Genomic DNA, 19,018 nt, shown 5'->3' with positions numbered 1-19,018 from the left:
TTTATGACAAATCCATTGATGAAATCCGGAGTGGTGCACTGTGGCCACCCAGGAGCAGAGAAATTCCCAAGGTCACTTTTCCACGTGTCCGTCTGAGGGACGTTTGTTAGGTGCCAGACCACCGCCATGCCGTGGCGTGTGCATGTCCTGAGGTTTTTCCCTCGTGGCTCAAGCCCTGACTCACTTTGGGGCAGAGTTTTTATCTTAGCTGCAGAGGAGGATAAGGCTTGAGAAGACGTGCTGTGATCCAGCCACTGCGAGACCCACCGGGATCCAGTGTAAAAGCTTTCCACAATTGTGACGTATGCTTCTGCACTGTGTGCGTGTTCCCAGAGGCTGCCTACGTTGTGTCCAGTAACACTGGACATCACTTGTTTGTTTGTTTACGTGGTGTGCGTGTGTGTGTGTGTGTGTGCGTATGTGCAGGTGCACATGCACATGGAGGCTAGAAGTTAACCTTGGGTAATGTTCTCAGGTGCTATCCTTTTTAAACTTTTTTTTTTTCAAAGCAAGCAGGCTAAAGGCTGGCTCCAGGGGTCCGCCTGCTCCCTCCTTCCCAGTGCTTGGATTATAAACCCATGCTCCTATGCCCAGCTTTTCCATGAGGTTCCTGGGGATTGAACTCCGGTCCCTGTGCTTGCAAGGCAAGCAGTTTACCAACAGAGCCATTACTGCAGCCCTATTTGTTTGTATTTGAGAGAGGGCCTCACCCAGACTGGCTTCAGATTCTCAGTCCTCCTGCCTCAGCCTCTGTCTTCTGAATCATTTGAAGCGGTCTTGGTAGAGAGAAGACAGTCCACTAAGGACTAGCCTGGCCCCTGCCAAGAAGACATCTCCCCTGCCCGTTCCAGATGGGCTCACACAGTAAACTTATCAATGAAGAGTAAGTCCCAGCTTCCACTCGGGTCTCACCACATTAGCTGCCACCTGTTTTTGTGAATAAGCTTTTGTTAGAACACAGTTGTGGCTGTCACTTGGGGATTTTTCCTGCTATGTGGGCAGCAGGGATTTGAGACACGTGAGTTTTCCTCTGGCTCTTGTTTAAACACTTTACATATGGGAGCCGACTAATTTCAGGACAGCTGTTCCCGTTAAGGTACAAGGTGGTCAGGACGCTTGCTTGCCCACACCGGTAGTAGGAGGAGCTGGGCTTCAGCACCAGGCAGGTGGCCAGGGAGGCAGGACTCTGCCCTGCGTGTCTTGCTCATCATTAGGCACACAGACTCACAGGAACTAGCCCATAACCAGCACATTGGACTCTCCTCTAGCTTGACAGCTAGGTAATACAGGCACTTGGCCCAGTGGTAACGTTGATTAACAAGTTAGTCACCTGCTCCTGAGGGCAGTTTGCTCATCCGGTTGTAAGATGTGGGGTGTAGCCCACCTGCGCTCCTGTCCTGGCTCTGACACCAGCTGATATGACTCAGGTTGGTCCTACTAACCTGCTATCCAGGCGTCTGGCAGGCTTCTCCACACTTCCCTTGGCTCTGGGATCCAGGAAGAAGGCTGTTCCACAATATTCCTTATAGCATCAGCCACAGGTCGCTTTGGACATGTGACTAAATGAAAACTGTCTTTCCTCAGTCACACCTCGCTTGCTTTACAATCCCAGATACTTTCCCTCCTGTCGGGTTTCTGTTGATGAGAAGAATGGAGAGCAAAATCAGCTTGGGAAGGAAAGGGTTTATTTTGGCTTATATCTCCAGGTTATAGTCCATCACTGAGGGAAGTCAGGGTGGGAACTCCAGGCAGGGACCTGAAGAAGGCAGGAACTGAAGCAGAGGCCATGGAGGAGTGCGGCTTACTGGCTTGCTTCATGTGGTTTGCTCAGCCTGGTTTCTTTCTTTCTTTCTTTCTTTCTTTCTTTCTTTCTTTCTTTCTTTCTTTCTTTCTTTTAAGATTTATTTATTATTATATCTAAGTACACTGTAGCTGTCTTCAGACACACCAGAAGAGGGCGTCGGATCTCATTACGGATGGTTGTGAGCCACCATGTGGTTGCTGGGATTTGAACTCAGGACCTTNGGNAGAGCAGTCNGTGCTCTTAACCTCTGAGCCATCTCTCCAGCCCTCAGCCTGGTTTCTTACACACCCCAGGACCAGGATCACTTGCCAGGGGTAGCCCCACTCACAATGAGCAAGGCCCTCCTACATCATTCATCAATCAAGAAAATGCCCCACACACTTGCCTACAGGCCAATCTGATGGAGATTCCCTCTTTAACCTCTCAGGGTACCAAATGGTATACAGACATGCATACAAACAAAAAACTCATACACAGAAATAAATAAATCTAAACTTTTTAAAAAGAGATTCTCTCTTCTCATAAATGTCTAGGTTTATGTCAAGTTGGCAAAAACCAACCAAGACTACACCTTCCTTGTGGGAAGTATACCTAGCTTGGACCATAGCCATGGTATCTTGTAGAGACAGTGGTAGCCACAGTGACTCTGCCTAACCCCAGTTAGAGAAGCATTCCTCTGGCACAAACCCTTCATGGCTCCCACTTTATCAGACAAAAGCAAATGTCTTCCCTGATACTCAAGGCCCCTGGCCTGTCCTATTCCCCATGACTTACTGTCCTGTTGACTCCCACCAATTTCTTTCTCAGGCCTGCCTAGCTCCATCTGCCTCAGGGCCTTTGCACTTGCTGTTTTCTTCTTAGACAGCCTTTCCCAGGATGGCTGCATAACTGTTTCTCCCTGCCTTCCCCACCTTCCTCAAATGTTACCTTCTCAGGTACCAAATCCTACTTGGCCAAATGTAAGGAACGATGTGATGTGATTCTTGTCCCTGAAACAGAGCCAGCAGGGCCTGGGCCTCCATGGTGTGGATGGTTGTTGTGGGCATAAGGCTTATTTGTATAATAATAGACATATTTTCATGCTCCTCCTTGGAGGAATACCCTTAAGGTTCATGACTCCATGAGAATCAGAGACAGCACAAGTCTAGGAGGTGAGGGTGTATCTAAAGTCTCAGCAAAATGGTAGAATGTTGTGACTTTAGGCTGTGGGAAAGAACTCTAAAAACATGAGTTCAAAAATATATAATTTCTCAACTATGGAAAATATAAGGAAGGGATTTAACTGAGGTCATCAGACCTGGTGCCAAGTGCTGAGCCATCTTGATGGGCCATATATCACTTGATGAGTATCTTGTATGTGGTAGCTTTTAAAGTAGAGTCTCTGAATTCTAGAAACTTCTAGATAAAAAGCCTTGGGAATCTCTATGTATATGTATTTATCAAGCTTCCTCCCTCTGGTTAGCTTCCGGAATAACAGTGATGTCAAACCACAGGAAGTGGACAAATGCCTAGGAACCAGTGTAAGCAGGCTCTGCAATCAGTGTCTCCCTGTTGTGAGATTGTTTGAGAACAATGAACTGTGCTCCTAACAGATCAAAGTGCATGTCCATAAACACGTCTGTGGAGAGAATCTCAAACAGGAACATCGAGTACAGTCAGTGTGTACTGCCAACTCCCCTCCCCCAGGGACATGGCTCACACTTGCAATCTGAGGTCTAGAGAGGCTATAGGAGCTTCAGTTTGAAACCAGCCTGGGCTACAAGTTGAGTTCTAAGTTGGCCTGAGCTACAAACAGAAACACCCTGAAAAACAACCACTAATTTTATTTTCAATTGTAAAAATGTATCATCCATATGGAAAAGAATAATGTTTCATGATTAATTATTTGCCCCTTGTTTCTTGCACCCTGCTTTCTAGGGTGCCAACCACATACTTTGATCAAAAACTTGGTAGATAATTGAACAGTGTCCTCAAAACCAGATTCATCCATTCCCAATTCATTCATTCATTCATTCATTCATTCATTCATCATTTATTTATCAGACACTGATATGTGTCAAGTCCTGCACAGACCCAGACGATTCAGTGGTGGTGGAGAGAAATGGGGTCCCTGAGAGAAGAGAGAGACAACACGCATTAAACAGCCTAGATTAAGGATTGGAATGACTGTCATGTGTCCCTCTCTAAGAAATCCACGATGGCTCTGCTGTCACACCTAAAAGCTGGGCTGGAGCGATGGGTCAGCGGTGAAGAGCAAGCACTGATCTTGCAGAGGGCAGAAGTTCAGTCCCCAGCATCCATATCGGGCAGCCCCAGGGAACTGGATGCCCTCTTCAGGCCTCCTCAGGCACCTGCATGCATTCGCAAAACAACCCCTCCCCCTACACAAAAATAAAAAGTGACTGCAAAGGCTAAGGCCACAATGTGTGACAAGTGCTTAGTTCTGATGGAAAAGACAGAGCAGGCATTGGAGTTCAGTGAGAGAGTATGTGCTTAACATGCCCAAGGCTCTGAGTTCATCCCCAGCAACATACACATACTTAGATGATGTGGGGTGTGGGGTGCGTGTGTGTGTGTGTGTGTGTGTGTGTGTGTGTGTGTGTGTGTAGTGTATCGTAGCACAGCACAGCACAGCATAGAAGAGAGTTCTTTGTTTCAGCCATCCATTGGCACTTTTGGACATGTTGCCCGTGGGAAGAGAGGACACTTATAATCCTCACAGTAACTGGCAGATTCTCCATGACTCACAAGGTCATTTCTTATCCTGAGTTCCACGAACCTGAGAGTAGGAAGCAAAGCCCTAAGTGTGCTCAGCACCAAATATGGCTGAAGCTGCCTTTGGCAGGCATGCAGAGGGATGCAGGGCCTTTGGAGCCACTCAGATCATGCTTGGCCAGTCTCTTGAGAGTTTATAGTTTTCACTAGGATGTCAGGACCCAAGGAAGCCCTTCTTCACATGTCCATGCTTCTGTTCTGACATTCATTCATTCATTCATTCATTCATTCATTCATTCATCTATTCATTTGGTCTTCAAGTAGAGGGCCTTCTAGGGACAAGACACTGCTCTAGACTCAGAGACTCGACTTTGAGCTGAGCCTGGTGGTGCAGGCCTACCGTCCCAGCTACTGCGGAGGCTGAAGCAAGAGGATTTTGAGTTTGAGGCCACTCTGTGGCTGATGGCAGAGCATTTGACTGGTGTGCCTGAGGCCCAGGGGTCAGTCCCAGTTCTGAAAGAGAAGAAGGAAGCTCCCTGCTCTGACCCATGCCACCTGTCACCCTTGCCCTCCTGCCCTAGTAACAGCCTAAATGCTGCAGTCTGATCCCAAGAAATTCTAGGTATTTCTCAGCAGTCACCCCGATGTTGGAAACATGCAAAGGCTTAGTTAAACAGCCCCCATACTGACCTAAGGGGCCACACTGATGGCAGGGCTAAGTCAGAGGAGCACCTGACACTCATATTCCCCAAGGACAAGCTGCCCAAGGCTCAAAAAGGTGCAGCCAGCAGCCAAGATTGTCTTAACATGAGCCTTGAGCGAGTCGTCATCTCTCTGAGCCTCAGTTTCCCTGTTAAAGAGCCAGGGCCCCAAAGCCTGTGAGAGGCCTGGTGGAGTTTTGAAACCAGCACAGCCCTGTATGAAAGCTGGAGGGAGAGTCTAGGGATGAGGACAGCACTGGAAGTGTTTGTAAAGGAGATGGGAATGTTCCCTGGAGTGGCTGAGGAGGAAGACATATATACAGCTTGGTTGGAAGCGGAGGAACATTTAGCCATTTTACCTGTGTGTCATGTTAGCGTTTGCAAGGCCGTTGCAAGTCCACAGCCCATTTTATGGGGGGAGTCAGGACGTGGGTAATGTGATTGGATGTTAGGTCCATCCTTAACCCAGTGCTTAGCAGCAAGCTGGCAAGATCCTTTAACTCCCTGGTGTGTGTGTGTGTGTGTGTGTGTGTGTGTGTGTGTGTGTGTGTGTGTGTGTGTTTGTGTGTGTACAGGCACGCCATAGACATGTGGAGGTCAGAGACCATCCTTCAAGAGTCAGTCTCTCTTTCTGTGAGTTATGGGGCTCAAACTCAGGTCTTCAGGCTTGCACTGTAAGCTCTCTTACCTGCTGAGCCAGCCCATGATGGTGAATCTTCATTCTCTACTGTCTCCTAGCTGATTCTAAATCTAGTCAAGTTGAGTCAGTCTCTTGTTACATAACCCTGGCTGGTCTCACCCTTGCAGCAATCCTCCTGCTTTAGCCTTCTGACTGCTGGCCTTACATGTATACACAGCTAGGCTTCTCTTTCAGTACTTCTAACAGCCAAGCCCGAAGGGAGACGCTCACAGTGAGACAGGTGTCCATGGTTTGTGGTGACAGATGCCCTCCCTCTGAGATGAGTAGAACTGATGTCTTCCTGGGGTATCCTGGCTGGTGGGTAACAGTGCAGATCTGAAGCCAGGCCAGGCTTCAGTTCCCATCTGCACTGGTTCCTGACCCCTACAGTTGTTGAATATTCAACAAGCCCCATATTCAAAGACCTTTGTTCCTGGTTAATAACAGTTCTTTGTTGCTGCCTAGCGGGAGGAGTGGCCTAAGGCTGCACCCTTGCCCTGCTGCCTTCTAGATTGAACCTAATAGCTGGAGGCAGCTCTGCCTGTCACTGGAGTGCCTCACATCCTCAGGGTGTGTTGGTATGAATGTGGCATGGCTTGCTCATGGAGGTTGGCAGAGTCCGGGCGCGTGTCTCTGCGTCATCCACAGTGAGACAACTGCTGTCTTGTGTCTGAGCATGCCTGTCAGGGAGGGGCAGAGGTTTGGTAATCTGCACGTTCCAGAGAGACCTGGAATGCAGGTCCCCGGTCCTCCCCAAGCCCCCTCACACTTCCTGGAAAATTACAGGGAGCACTGTGTGTCTGCCATATCACTGAGACCTTGCCCCCTTGTGAGCACCTGTGATGCTGTGACCATGCCCATAGTACCTAGGCTTGGCCTTATGGGGTACCCAGGCCTGCCATATCACTGAGACCTTGCCCCCTTGTGAGCACCTGTGATGCTGTGACCATGCCCATAGTACCAAAGCTTGGCCTTATGGGGTTCCCAGGCCTGCCTTTAAGGTCTCACTGGGTAGCCCAGGATGGTTTCAAATTCAGGATCTACCATCTTAGTCTCCTGAGTTAGGAACACAGCATGAGTTACAGCACCCTACTGAGTGACCAGTTAAAGTGTGGTCAGAGCAGAGTCCGCGCTCATCTGCAGGTCCTTTCCATGTAAGATCTCACACAAGCATCTTGATTTTTCCCACATCCTACATAACAATGCCCATATGGATATTCTCTGTGACTGGAAACAAAGGCAGGGGCTTGATTCTTGTCTGTGGGTTCTACTGCCTGGATATCTTTTAAATTACATTTATTTGTTTGTAGTGTGTGTGCATGAATGTGTATGGTGCATGCTGGGGGTCAGAGGACAGCTTGCAAGAGTTGGTTCTCTCCCACCATGTGAGTTCTAGAAGTCAAACTCAGATTCTTAGTCTCAGTGGCAAGTGCCTTTACCCTACGAGCCAGCTTGTTGACCCTGGTTGGTCCTTACAGGACTGGCTCCCAGATGCCCAGAAATGGTTTCTGGGCTCTTTTATTATAACTTGATGCTGGCAGAGTACTTTTCTTTTGTGCCCTTGGGTGAAGCAAATCTCAGCTAAGGCTTAGGGGGAAGGGGTATAGACGGGCTGGATGACGCCACCATCTGCCAACCAAATGGACCTCTAGGCTCCTGTCTGTCTCTCCACCAGTGCTCCAGTCAGAAGTCTGCATACTCCTCTACAGATGTGCCTTGTGCATGGCTGCCCCAGGATCCTTGCACTTCCTGTCCCCTCTGCTCTTCCCCACATAGCCTCAAGTCTGTTCCTTCTTTCCATTGAGCTTCAGCTAAAGGTAAAAAAGAACTGACCTTTAACCAAAAGCAGTGTCTGGCCCCAGTCTCATCTCTGCCCCGTACCCTACAGCACCCCAAGTGTGCCTTTGTGTTCTCTTTACATTGTGCTTACCACTTCCTGTCATAAGTTTATCACCAGATTCTTGTCTGGTTGTCTTCTTGCCCCCCTCAGAATATGAGCTGCATAAGAGCAGGGCATTTCCCTTGATTCCCATGGCATCCCTAGCTCCAGAAAGGTCGTGTGGTAGATCCGTTTGTTGAATGACTGTTTGGGATCAGGAAATGGAAGCTCTGAGAGGTTAAGTAATCCACTCCCCACACTCCCCAGACACACAACAAAAAAGGGACTAGGTCAGGATATGAACTTAAGCCATTTAGCACCCAACAGGAAGAAGGATAGGTGTTAGGATGTGCATGGAGGTAATTGCTTAGGCAATCATGGCTCTTAGACAGTATCATTTCCCCCACTTACTGGAGACACAGCACACATTGCTAGCTTCATTCAGCAAATGGACCATGAATTTAGCTAATGGCTACAGGTATCCCACAACCTGTGTTTCCTGCAGGCACATCTATAGACAACTCTTGTAGAATGGTTTCACTGTTCTGTGTATTGTCATGGCCAACTACACACAGCCAGGGCTGGGGAGATGGCTTAGTGGGTGCCTCAGTCGGGGTTTCTATTCCTGCACAAACATCATGACCAAGAAGCAAGTTGGGGAGGAAGGGTTTTATTTGGCTTACATTTCCATACTGCTGTTCATCACCAAAGGATGCAGGACTGGAACTCAAGCAGGTCAGGAAGCAGGAGCTGATGCAGAGGCCATGGAGGGATGTTCNTTACTGGCTTGCTTCNCCTGGCTTGCTCAGCCTGCTCTCTTATAGAACCCAAGACTACCAGCCCAGAGATGGTCCCACCTACAAGGGACCCTTCCCCCTTGATCACTAATTGAGAAAATGATCAGCTAAATCTCATGGAGGCATCTCCCCAACTGAAGCTCCTTTCTCTGTGATAACTCCAGCCTGTGTCAAGTTGACACCCAAACCCAGCCAGTACAGTGGGTAAAGTGCTTTGGATCCCCAAGTACCCACTTAAATGCTGCTGTCCAGCCCACTCCAATGCTCCAGAGGTAGAGATAGCCCATCTCTTGGAGCAAGCTGGTCAGCTAGACTATCTGGATGGGTGAGCTCTGGGTTCAAGTGAGAGACCCTGCCTGAATACATAGGTAGAGTGTGGTCAAGAGAGACACCTGGCATTGTCCTCACCTACACGTGTGCATATGTGTGTGCAAGCATGTGCACACACTCACACACAGGAGAGCACACATACCTGCAAACAAAGCAGAATGATCCAGATTTGTAATTTGGGTTCGCACACTTTGTAATTCCAACTACACAGGAGACGGAGGCAGGAGGATTTTAAATTTAAGGCCAGCCTGGGAAACTTTCAACAAAACCTTTCTAAGTACATGAAGGGCTGGCTGTGTAGCTCAGTGGTGGAGCACTTGCCTAGCATGTGTGAGGTCATGGATTCAATTCCCAGCACAGCAAAAGAGAAAAGAAAATTCAGCTTCCCTGTCACTGTCCTGATAGGTGACAGTCTGCAAGGCTTGTTCATAGTCTGAGATCCAATGGCTTCCAACTGGAGTAAATGTTTTTGTCTTTCCGAACTCAGAGAACCTGTCTCTGGGTTCTAGCTGTTTCTCTCCACCTGTGAACTTCCTTCAAGAGCTGCCAAGCTATCGGTCAGTGGCACGTAGGAGGACAAACATCCTCTCTCGGGACAAGCAAAGTAGCACCCTGCTGAAGCCGACAGACTCTTTCAGTTCCCAGCTGGATGGAGGAATCACAGAAAACCTCAACAGCCAATCCATCCGCAAGTATGCACTGAACATCTCTGAGAAGCGGAGACTAAGGTTGGTTCCATAGCTGCCTGGAAGTGGCCATGCTATGATCTGGGAGAGGGGTGTGTGTGTGGTTGTATGGTGTGTGTGGTGTGTTCGTCATGGGTGGGACCCAGAGTTTATTCTGTAGTGAGCATTCCTAAGCTGCTGTGACCTTCAAGAAGTCGTTCACCCACCCCCTGCTTGAATAAACACTCCCAGGTTCAGTTCAGTGAGGGGGGTAGCCATTCAGTGAGCCAGACACACACGCACACACGCACACACGCACACACGCACACACGCACACACGCACACACGCACACACGCACACACGGAGGAAGAGGAGGAGGGAGGGAGAGAGAGAAGAGAGAGTGTCAAGCACACATGCATGCTCCCATGTAGGGGACAGAAGTGGACATTCAATTTTCATTTATCATTTCACCTTATTTGGGGGTGGGGCAGGCTCTCTCACTGAACCTGGAGTTTAGCAGTTGGCTATTCTGGCTGGCCAGCAAATCTCCAAGTTCTACCTGTCCCCATCTCCCCCAGATCTGGGGTTATAGGCAAGACCTGGGGGTCCTAATCTGGTCCCCAGGCTGCATATCACACACCATACCCATTGAGTTGTCACTCCAGGCCTCTTCTCCACTTTTTTTTTTGTCAAGATGTCTCTGTGTAACCTAGGCTAACCTTGAACTCACCTCTCTGTTTCCCAAATGTTAGGATTACAAGCATGCACATTATATCCATCCATCATCTCTCTTTCCATCATCATCTATTCATCCACTAGTCAGTATCCATCCATCCATCCATCCATCCATCCATCCATCCATCCATCCATCCATCCATCCATCTATCCGTCTATATATTTGTATACATCCATCAGTTTACTGTATCTATATTCATTTATCTAACTGTGTATCTCATCTACCCATTTATCAATATTGTATCTATTCACTTGTCTGTCTAAAGCAGTTCACTTTTCATGAATATAGCAGTATATATTTAATGTATATATTTTTATGAATATTGCTTTTTGAATCATGGTGGGAATTAAGAATATATTAAGCACCAGTTACTGAACTTAAGACAGTGTGCAGAGCAAAGCAGAAGCAGTCAGACTAGGATTGTCATGAAATCAGCTGTCTGTGTTCTGTGTTTTCTGGGTCAGAGGACCACAGAAACAAATATATATTCTTAGAAGGCTTGTAGCATCAGGCTAGGTGTGGTGGTACACGCCTTTGATCCCTGCACTTGGGAGATGGAGGCAGGTCGATGAATCTCTGTGACTTCAAGGCCAGCCTACTTAGCATAGCAAGTCCCAGGCCAGTCAGAGCTGTCTCAAAAACCAACCAGCCAACCAACCAACCAACCAAGCAGCCATCCATTTGTAGCATATTGGGAAAGACAGATGTTAATTGGAGAAGGTATGTTATCAAAAGAAGGGGTGTTCTAGAGATGAAATAGAATTTGGTCAGCTGGCAGGGCAGGGCAAAAGGTCAGGACTGGCACTATAGGGTCATTGTACTGAGCACCACCAGCTATTTCCAGAAATGTTTTATCCCCACAGCTAGAAGCATCCATTTAAAAAGCACACTATCCCTCCTCCCTTCAGCCCCAGGCGTCTGCTAACCTACTGTGTCTGGACTTACCAATTCTAAACATTGTGTGAACATGGAATACACCTCATGTCTGGCTTTGTTCACCACTTTGTGTGTGCTTTTGAGGATCACTCACACTGGAGTGTGTATCACGGCTGCATCCCTTTTGATGGCTGAATAGTATTTCAGAGTTATGACCATGGGCTCCCATCCAGGACGTCACAGAGCTTGGACTCGATGCTGCTTTGTTGTTGTTATGCTCATGACCGTTTGTTTGTTTTTAATTCAGGGACATTCAGGAAACCCAAATGAAGTATTTATCAGAGTGGGACCAGTGGAAACGGTACAGCAGCAAGTCCTGGAAGAGGTTCCTAGAGAAAGCTCGAGAGATGACAACCCACCTGGAACTGTGGCGCAAAGACATCCGCAGCATTGAAGGTAGAGCCCATGTGCTGCCCGCCTCCCCACAGCCAAGCAGCTCTGGGGTTGTGCCCACCCACTCCCAGCCTTCCCTCCGGCGGCTGAGGTGTGTGTGTGTGTGTGTGTGTGTGTGTGTGTGTGTTGCGGGGTGGATTTGGATTACCTGCTTGGCCTGTAAGCAACTTGGGTGTGCACCTGCTGAGGATTTCCTTCCAGGATAAATGTTAGTGACTGTTCTTGTTACTGTAACAAAATACCTGACAGAAACAAATGAAGGAAGGAAGGTTTATTCTGGCTCTGTTTCATAGTACAGTCCGCCAGCAGGGCAAGGCATGGCAGCGGGGATTTGAGGCTGCTGGTCACAGGCATCTGTAGTCAGGACACAGAAGTGATGGATGTGGGTGCTCGCTCATGGCCTTCTTTTTATTCAGTCTGGCTCCCTAGCCCAGGGATGCTGCTGCCCACATTCAGGTGGGTCTTCCCACCTTAGTCAACCCAACCTACTTATCCTTAGTAGGCTCTGTGCCTTTGTCGTCTAGAAAGTTCACATAGCAGAGCTGGGGACAGGCCGTGCCTCTCCCATTCTTTATTTTCTATGGTAAAACAAAACGATTTACAACTGCTAAAGTAGTTTTCCTTAGCAAAGTCTGAGGAACATGGCAGGATATGTGGTAGAAGGGACATCTTCCTTATTGCCCACTCTAAAAATATAGTGCTAGGCATGGTGAGCACAACTTTATTCCAGGCAGGGGCAGCTGAAACTGTGAGTTTCAGGTGAGCCAGGGCTATACATTGAAATCCTCTCCTTCTCCCTCCCCCCACCAAATACTGGGCACCTTCTGGTCTTCTGGCAGAGGAGGGTGGGCATAGCTCAGTTGGTAGGACTACAGAATTGCTCTTGAAGAGGACCCAGGTTCTGTTTCCAGCACCCGCCCTGTGCAGCTCATACCAACCTATAACTCCAGCTCCAGGGACTCCAACACCTGCTTCTGGCCTCCTACAGGCATCTGCACAATACACATAATTAAAATAAAATCTTTGAATATACTGTTGATAGTTTATTCTCCTTTGTAAATTGTTGTTTTATATGGAGACTGTAAACATATTTCCCAGGGGTCTTCTAGGCCCATCTAGAACTTACACACACATACACACACACACATACTTTCTCCTGAGATGGAAGCTTAGTATGGTCCTGAGCAAATCTTTACTGAGCATCAGCAATGAACCGAGTGTCGCCTTTGGCACCTGGCTCATATTACCTCTGTCAGTTAGACCTTCTAAAGTCTCCCTACTCCTTTTGTTTTTCTCTGTGTATACCAAGCTGGCCTTGAACTCACAGAGACCTGCTAGTCCTCATAAGACCTCATCCCCACCCCTTTGCCTCTCTCTGTGTATCATAGGCTGGCTTTGAACTCAGAGATCTTCCTACCAGTACTGGTATTAAAAGTGTGTGCCACAAAGCCCAGCCTCACAAAACCCTTTCATGTGGGCACTTCACCGTTTCCCTGCCATATGGAGGTTAAGATGCTTGCCCAAGTGCACCCAGCTAGGATAAGGCAGGGCCAGCCTTGGAACTCGGGCAGTCATGCTTCACTGGCCAAGTGAGTGTTGAGTGTGAAATGTGCCCCCACAGACTCCTATTTGAACACTTGGTCTTCAGCTGGCCTCAAAGTGTTATCTAACTGGAGGAAATGGATCACTGCTGGGGTGGGCGATGGGGTTTGAGATTTCTTAGCCATGTCCCACTTCCTGTCTCTCCTCTGCCTCCTAACCATGTACACAAAGTGACCAGCCCCCTCAACACTCCTGCTGCTGTGCCTTCTGCTCTGTGATAGACTGTGTCCCCTCAAACTGTGAGCCCCTAAATACCTCCTTCCTTGAGTTGCCTGTCAGGTACCGGGCCACAGTGACAAGGGGAGGGGTCAGTGTGCTGCACCCAGCTTCTTCTCTGGTTGGGTGCGACACTCCTGGAGACTTCTGACTATCACATGCCTTAGAGGCTTTCTTCTCCCTGGAGAAGTGGGGTTTCTTGGCTGACTGGATGTCCTTGTGGCAGAAGGAGAAGGGGTGCAAATCAAAGCCGTTACCTCTGGTGACACGGCCGAGTGTTTGACAGTGCAGTGTGTCGGTGCCAGCAACAAGGATGTCACTCTGCAGATCATCCTCGGGCATTCAGTCCTTCTCTGCTAAGAGGCTGCTCTTCTGTTCCATTTCTGACCCTAAAGTCACTGCCATTGTCCAGAGAGGGGCAGAGAAGGCACCGAGAGCCCTAGTGCTCATTCTTCACAAGTGTGAGCTAGATAGCTTCTGCCTTTTAAAATGTACGAAAAACCTACAGCAAGTGACCCAGTAAATGAAATGCTGTGGAGCCTGAGATGAAGAATGAGGAAATGTGCTACCACAGTCTCTTCAGCATTACCCTGGACATCTTAGCTAACTACACTTCAGGCAGGGATGACGGAGAAAGGGAAAGAATTATAGAATACATTTGTCCAGATTATATATACATAGGAAATAAAAAGACAAGTTATTGGAATCAGTATGTGAATTTAACAAGGTTGTTGATTTGACAAGGTCTGTATAAAATTGGTTATATCCCCCCACCTTAGGGGGTGCTGGGAACTGAACCCAGGGCTTCGCACATGCTAGGTAAGCGCTCCTCCACCTCTGAGCTACAGTTCCAGACATAAGTGTATTTCTTCGTGTTAGCAACATTTAGAAAAGTAAGGTTTTAAAAAATATATATATATATATTTAAAATTTTTAATTACATGTGTGTAGGGTATATATGCATAGGTGCCAGTGCCTGAGGAGGAAGTTGGATAGCCTGGAGCTATAGTGACAGGTGGTTGTCCTGAATAAGGCAGGTCCTCCCACCTCAGTCCACAGTGTGGGGCTGGTCACTAACAGCCGCGTTGCTTCTCTTTCAGGAAAGTTTGGCACGGGGATCCAGTCCTACTTCTCGTTCCTGCGGTTCCTGGTGGTGCTGAACCTGGTGATATTCCTGATCATCTTCATGTTGGTTTTGCTTCCAATCATACTCACCAAGTACAAGATTACCAACAGCACTTTCGTGCTCATCCCGTTCAAAGACATGGGTGAGTGGAAGGGCTGTGCCAGCTGCAAGGCTTCCCTTCCTGTGCATCTTGGTTCTGAGCCTTAGGCGACTGTCAGCAGAGATGGGTCTGGTTATGCTGCAGAATCAGGTGACTCCATTATCCTCAGGCAGTGACTGTAAACACTGACCTCTCACTCACAGTCTAGTTCCATCCTAGGCTCAGGAATCTTCACTCCGGAGCCTGAGCTGTTGGGGCAGCCATGATGGTCACCACAATGCAGCAGAAATGAGGCACAGTAGATGTGTGCTGATTCCTGATGCTGCTGTTTGGACACGACAGACCAACATAGTTCTTCCACATCTCATTGGCCACACCAGGACTCCCAGTTCCTCCTGGGTTTGTGAGAGCTTGTGGGAGGAGCAATGCAGGGTGGGGTGTTTAGCAAACCTTAATGAATCTACCCTAGTCTAACGTCATTTCAAGATTGTTATCTATGAAAAGAACATGCTTGAAGCTGATTGCAATTCCACAGTGATGCCAGACCCTTAACAGTAGGTGCTGGACTAGGCTTTTGTATTCTCAACAAAACTCAGATCTGGGGATTCTATTAGCCCAGATGAGGGGGGGAGGGTTTCCTCTGCTTCACAGACATTCACTGCAAACCTGCAATCCCAGGCTCAGTAAAGGAGCCAGCTTGGTTCCAGATCTTCTGAAGGTCTTCAGAAATCCCCATACCCTCCTGTCAAATGACTCCTTACCCAGAAGAACCCTGGAGAACTACTTCAGAGACCTTATACACCCCAGCTCCCCTTTGTTTTTATCTTCAGTCTCTTAAAATCCATATAACCTGCCACTTCAGACTTTGTGTAAGGCCTGATTTCTGCCGAGAGTGCCCTCCTGCTTTCTCATGTATCCATGTTTCAGAGACATATTTCCTGCCACTGTGAAAATCATTAGGTTGCCAGGCCAGATGTACTGGCCAGTTATCTTTCCTGGGCCTCAGTTTCTTTCTGTGTTGAGTTGGGTGACCATTTAAATAATGAGATGTTTATTCCTCCATTAAAATACTTTATTGAATACTTAACTCATTTAAAGAACAATAAATATTGGACTGCTGAGAGGGCTCAGATTTGGTTCCCAGCTCTATAGTGGGCAGCTCACAGCTGCCTGTAACTCTAGGTGCAGGGATATGACGACATGTTCGGGCCTTGGTGGGCAATTGCATGCATGTGTCCTCTCATACATGTAATTAAAAATAAGACAAATATTAAAATGTAATATTAAGCACCACTAAGTGCACGGGAGGTACATACCTTATAATCCTATAATAAACACTTAGCGCACAGGGAGGTACATACCTTACAATCCTGCTTAGGAGGCTGAGCTAGGAAGATACTGACTTGGGGGCTAGTGAGCTAGATAGTGAGACCTTGTCTCCAAAAACTGAAACGAGGGGATGGATAGCTGGCCCAGCAGCTAAGAGCATGTACTGCTTTTTCAGAGGATCCAGGTGTGGGTCATAGCATCCACATCTGGTAGCCCACAACTGCCTATAACTTCAGTTCCCAGGGATCCAACGCCCCCGTGGGCACCTGCATGAACATGTCTTACACACACACACACACACACACACACACACACACACTCAAACGCACACACACACACACACTCAAATGCACATACAATAAATAAAGTACACAACCAATCAATCAGTCAGTGGATGAAATGAACACCCAGTAAACACACAAAAATAAAGATAGCTTGAAGCTGTTTAGTAAAGGAACATACTAAAGGAAAGTGGGAAGTAAAAAGGAAATGCTAATAATGGAAGAGGAAGGGGGATGTATCAGACACAGGAAATGACAGACAGCAGGCGTATCTGAGTAGGTAGCCACTGCTCACAAACTGCAGCAGGCCAGTTACTGATATAGAGAACCTGTGACACATCCTTGTTTACTTTTTTAGGTATATTTAAGTATTTTATGTATATGAGTACACTGTAGCTGTCTTCAGACACACTAGAAGAGGGCATCAGATCCCATTACAGATGGTTGTGAGCCACCATGTGGCTATGTTAGAACAGTCAGTGCTCTTAACCACTAAGCCATCTTGCCAGCCCCTTGTTTTTGTTTCTTGCAGATATTCAGTGCACACTGTATCCAATAAGTAGCTCTGGGCTCATTTACTTCTACAGTTACATCATAGACCTGCTGTCTGGAACGGTAAGTATTTAACTCAATCCTCTGTGGGCCTGTACACTGACGACAGCGCTTTGGAGTCCTGAGTGGTGTGCTCTGTGGTGCAGGTGGAGAGACAGAATTGTCAGGCTAGCCTAGGCTACACAGTGAGAGGCAATGTCAGCGTTGACAGTGAACAGAGGAAACAGGTTGCAGTCCTGTGCTCACCTAGACCTTCCACTAGAGCTCAGGAAGTACTACCCCTGCTGTCTGTCCTGCTCTCTGCTGCCTTTGTTGCCTTGCACTTGGCATCTCTGCTCTGAAACCCCAAAGCCAGATCGAGGTGCGTTTGTGGTTGTCTGATGGACATTCATCTGGTGAACTCTCTGGGGAAAATCTCAATTCTGAACAGGTCTGAGGTCGCAGACGCTTCTGGTTCCAGGCATTTCAGATAGAATGCATTTAGCTTACAGATTAAACCATCTTCCTGGAAGTTGCTAGTATTAAAATGCCACGCCGTAGAACTTGCTGATTTTCATAATAGACAAGTAAAAGGCCTGGAATCTGTCCATTTCATTTAATATTGTGGGGGAGGCAGGAGGTGCTTTTACATTTCCAAAGTCAATGTTTTCTTCAGAACAGCTCTGGTGGTTGGATGCACAGTCAAATGCCAGATATGTACTTGAGAAAATGGAAGCTCTGCAAAGGAGAAGAACTCAGCAGCTTGCCCGAAGTCACTGTTACTGAAAGCAAGACTTGACTTACCATGTTGGTGCATGCCTTTGTTCCTAGCACAAGAGGCAGAGCAGGTGGATTTCTGTGAGTTCTTGGCCAGCTTGGTCTACAATCAGGCATGCATAGTGATGCCCTGTCTCATTAAAGAAGAAAGAAAGAAAGAAAGAAAGAAAGAAAGAAAGAAAGAAAGAAAGAAAGAAAGAAAGAAAGAAAGAAAAAGAAAGAGAAAGAAAGAAAGAAAGAAAGAGAAGAAAGAAAAGAAAGGAGAGAAAGAAGAAAACAAAGGAGAGAAAGAGAAGAAAGAAAAGAAAGAGAGAAAGAGAAGAAAGAAAGGAAGAGAGAGAGAAAGAAAGGAAGGAAGAGAGAGAGAGACTGAGAAAGAAAGAAAGAAAAGAAAGAAAGAAAGAAAGAAAGAAAGAAAGAAAGAAAGAAGAAAGAAAAGAAAGAAAAGAAATTATGGAACCAAGCTCAGAGCTGCTGTCTTCCTTATTCCTCTCCTCCTCCTCTCTCCTCCCTCCTCCATCTCCTCCTCCTTTTTGGTTTCTCAAGACAGGAGTTCACTGAGTAGCCCCATTTCTTTCATTGCATCCCCCAAAGCACCATGTGTTAGTGTGTTTTACAGGACAGTTAGTGGCACATGATCACAGATGTGCAACCCAGGAAGCATGCTTAAGCAACCCTGTCCAAAAGAACTTCCTACAGTGTTCTGGAGAGCAGCCTGGGTCTGTCCATCCCATGAGGGAGCCATGGGCTCCTGAGCTCTTGAGATGTGGCCTCTGTGACTGAGGAATGGGCTTTATTTCTTGCTGTTGTTGTCACTTCACACTGAAATAGTCCCAACAGGAAGAAAGAGGGCCAGAGGTAAGACGACAAGCTTGGCTTCTGAAAACAGGCTCCTTTTGAAGTCAGGGAACTTACCTTCTAGGCTCTCTTGCCCTTTGACTCTGTTTCTTAGTTAGGGTTTTACTGCTGTAATGAGACACCTTGACCAAAACAACTCTATGAAGAAAAACATTTCAATGGGGCTGGTTTACAGGTTCAGAGGTTCAGTCCATTTTCATCGTGGTAGGAAGCATGGCAGTGTGCAGGAGGACGAGGGAGCTGAGATCTCTACATCTGGATCTGCAGGCAGCAGGAAGAGGAGGGGGAAGAAAGGAGAGAGAGACTGGGATTGGACTGAGCATCTGAAACCTCAAAGCTCACCCCCCCTCGTGACACACCTCCAACAAGGCCACACCTCCTAGTAGTGCCACTCTGGGTCTATGGGGGCCATTTTCATTCAAACCAACACACCCTGTGGTGGCCCTTTATTGTGAGGGAAAGGTTGCTGAGAGCTGAGATAACCTGGGACCATTTGGAAAAGGATCTAAAGAGAGAACAGGATTTGATAATGTCTGTGCTCAGCCTTTGAGATAGTGGAGGA

General features: G+C 47.5%; 1 protein-coding gene across 1 annotated transcript in view; it reads left to right on the top strand.

Annotated features, from left to right (window-relative positions):
* Tmc7 (transmembrane channel like 7) overlaps positions 1-19,018 on the top strand; it is a 49,368-nt gene that overhangs the window by 9,397 nt on the left and 20,953 nt on the right. Inside the window, exons 2-5 of the mRNA XM_021167895.2 lie at positions 9,393-9,633; positions 11,491-11,639; positions 14,555-14,722; positions 16,823-16,905. Coding sequence (XP_021023554.1) covers positions 9,393-9,633; positions 11,491-11,639; positions 14,555-14,722; positions 16,823-16,905 — 641 coding nt within the window. The remainder of the gene's footprint in view (positions 1-9,392; positions 9,634-11,490; positions 11,640-14,554; positions 14,723-16,822; positions 16,906-19,018) is intronic.

The sequence above is a fragment of the Mus caroli genome, chromosome 7 (genome assembly GCF_900094665.2).
Source record: "Mus caroli chromosome 7, CAROLI_EIJ_v1.1, whole genome shotgun sequence".
Classification (NCBI taxonomy): Eukaryota; Metazoa; Chordata; class Mammalia; order Rodentia; family Muridae; genus Mus; species Mus caroli.
Note: the sequence above shows the minus strand (reverse complement) of the source record. Positions and strands in the feature narration are given on the sequence as shown.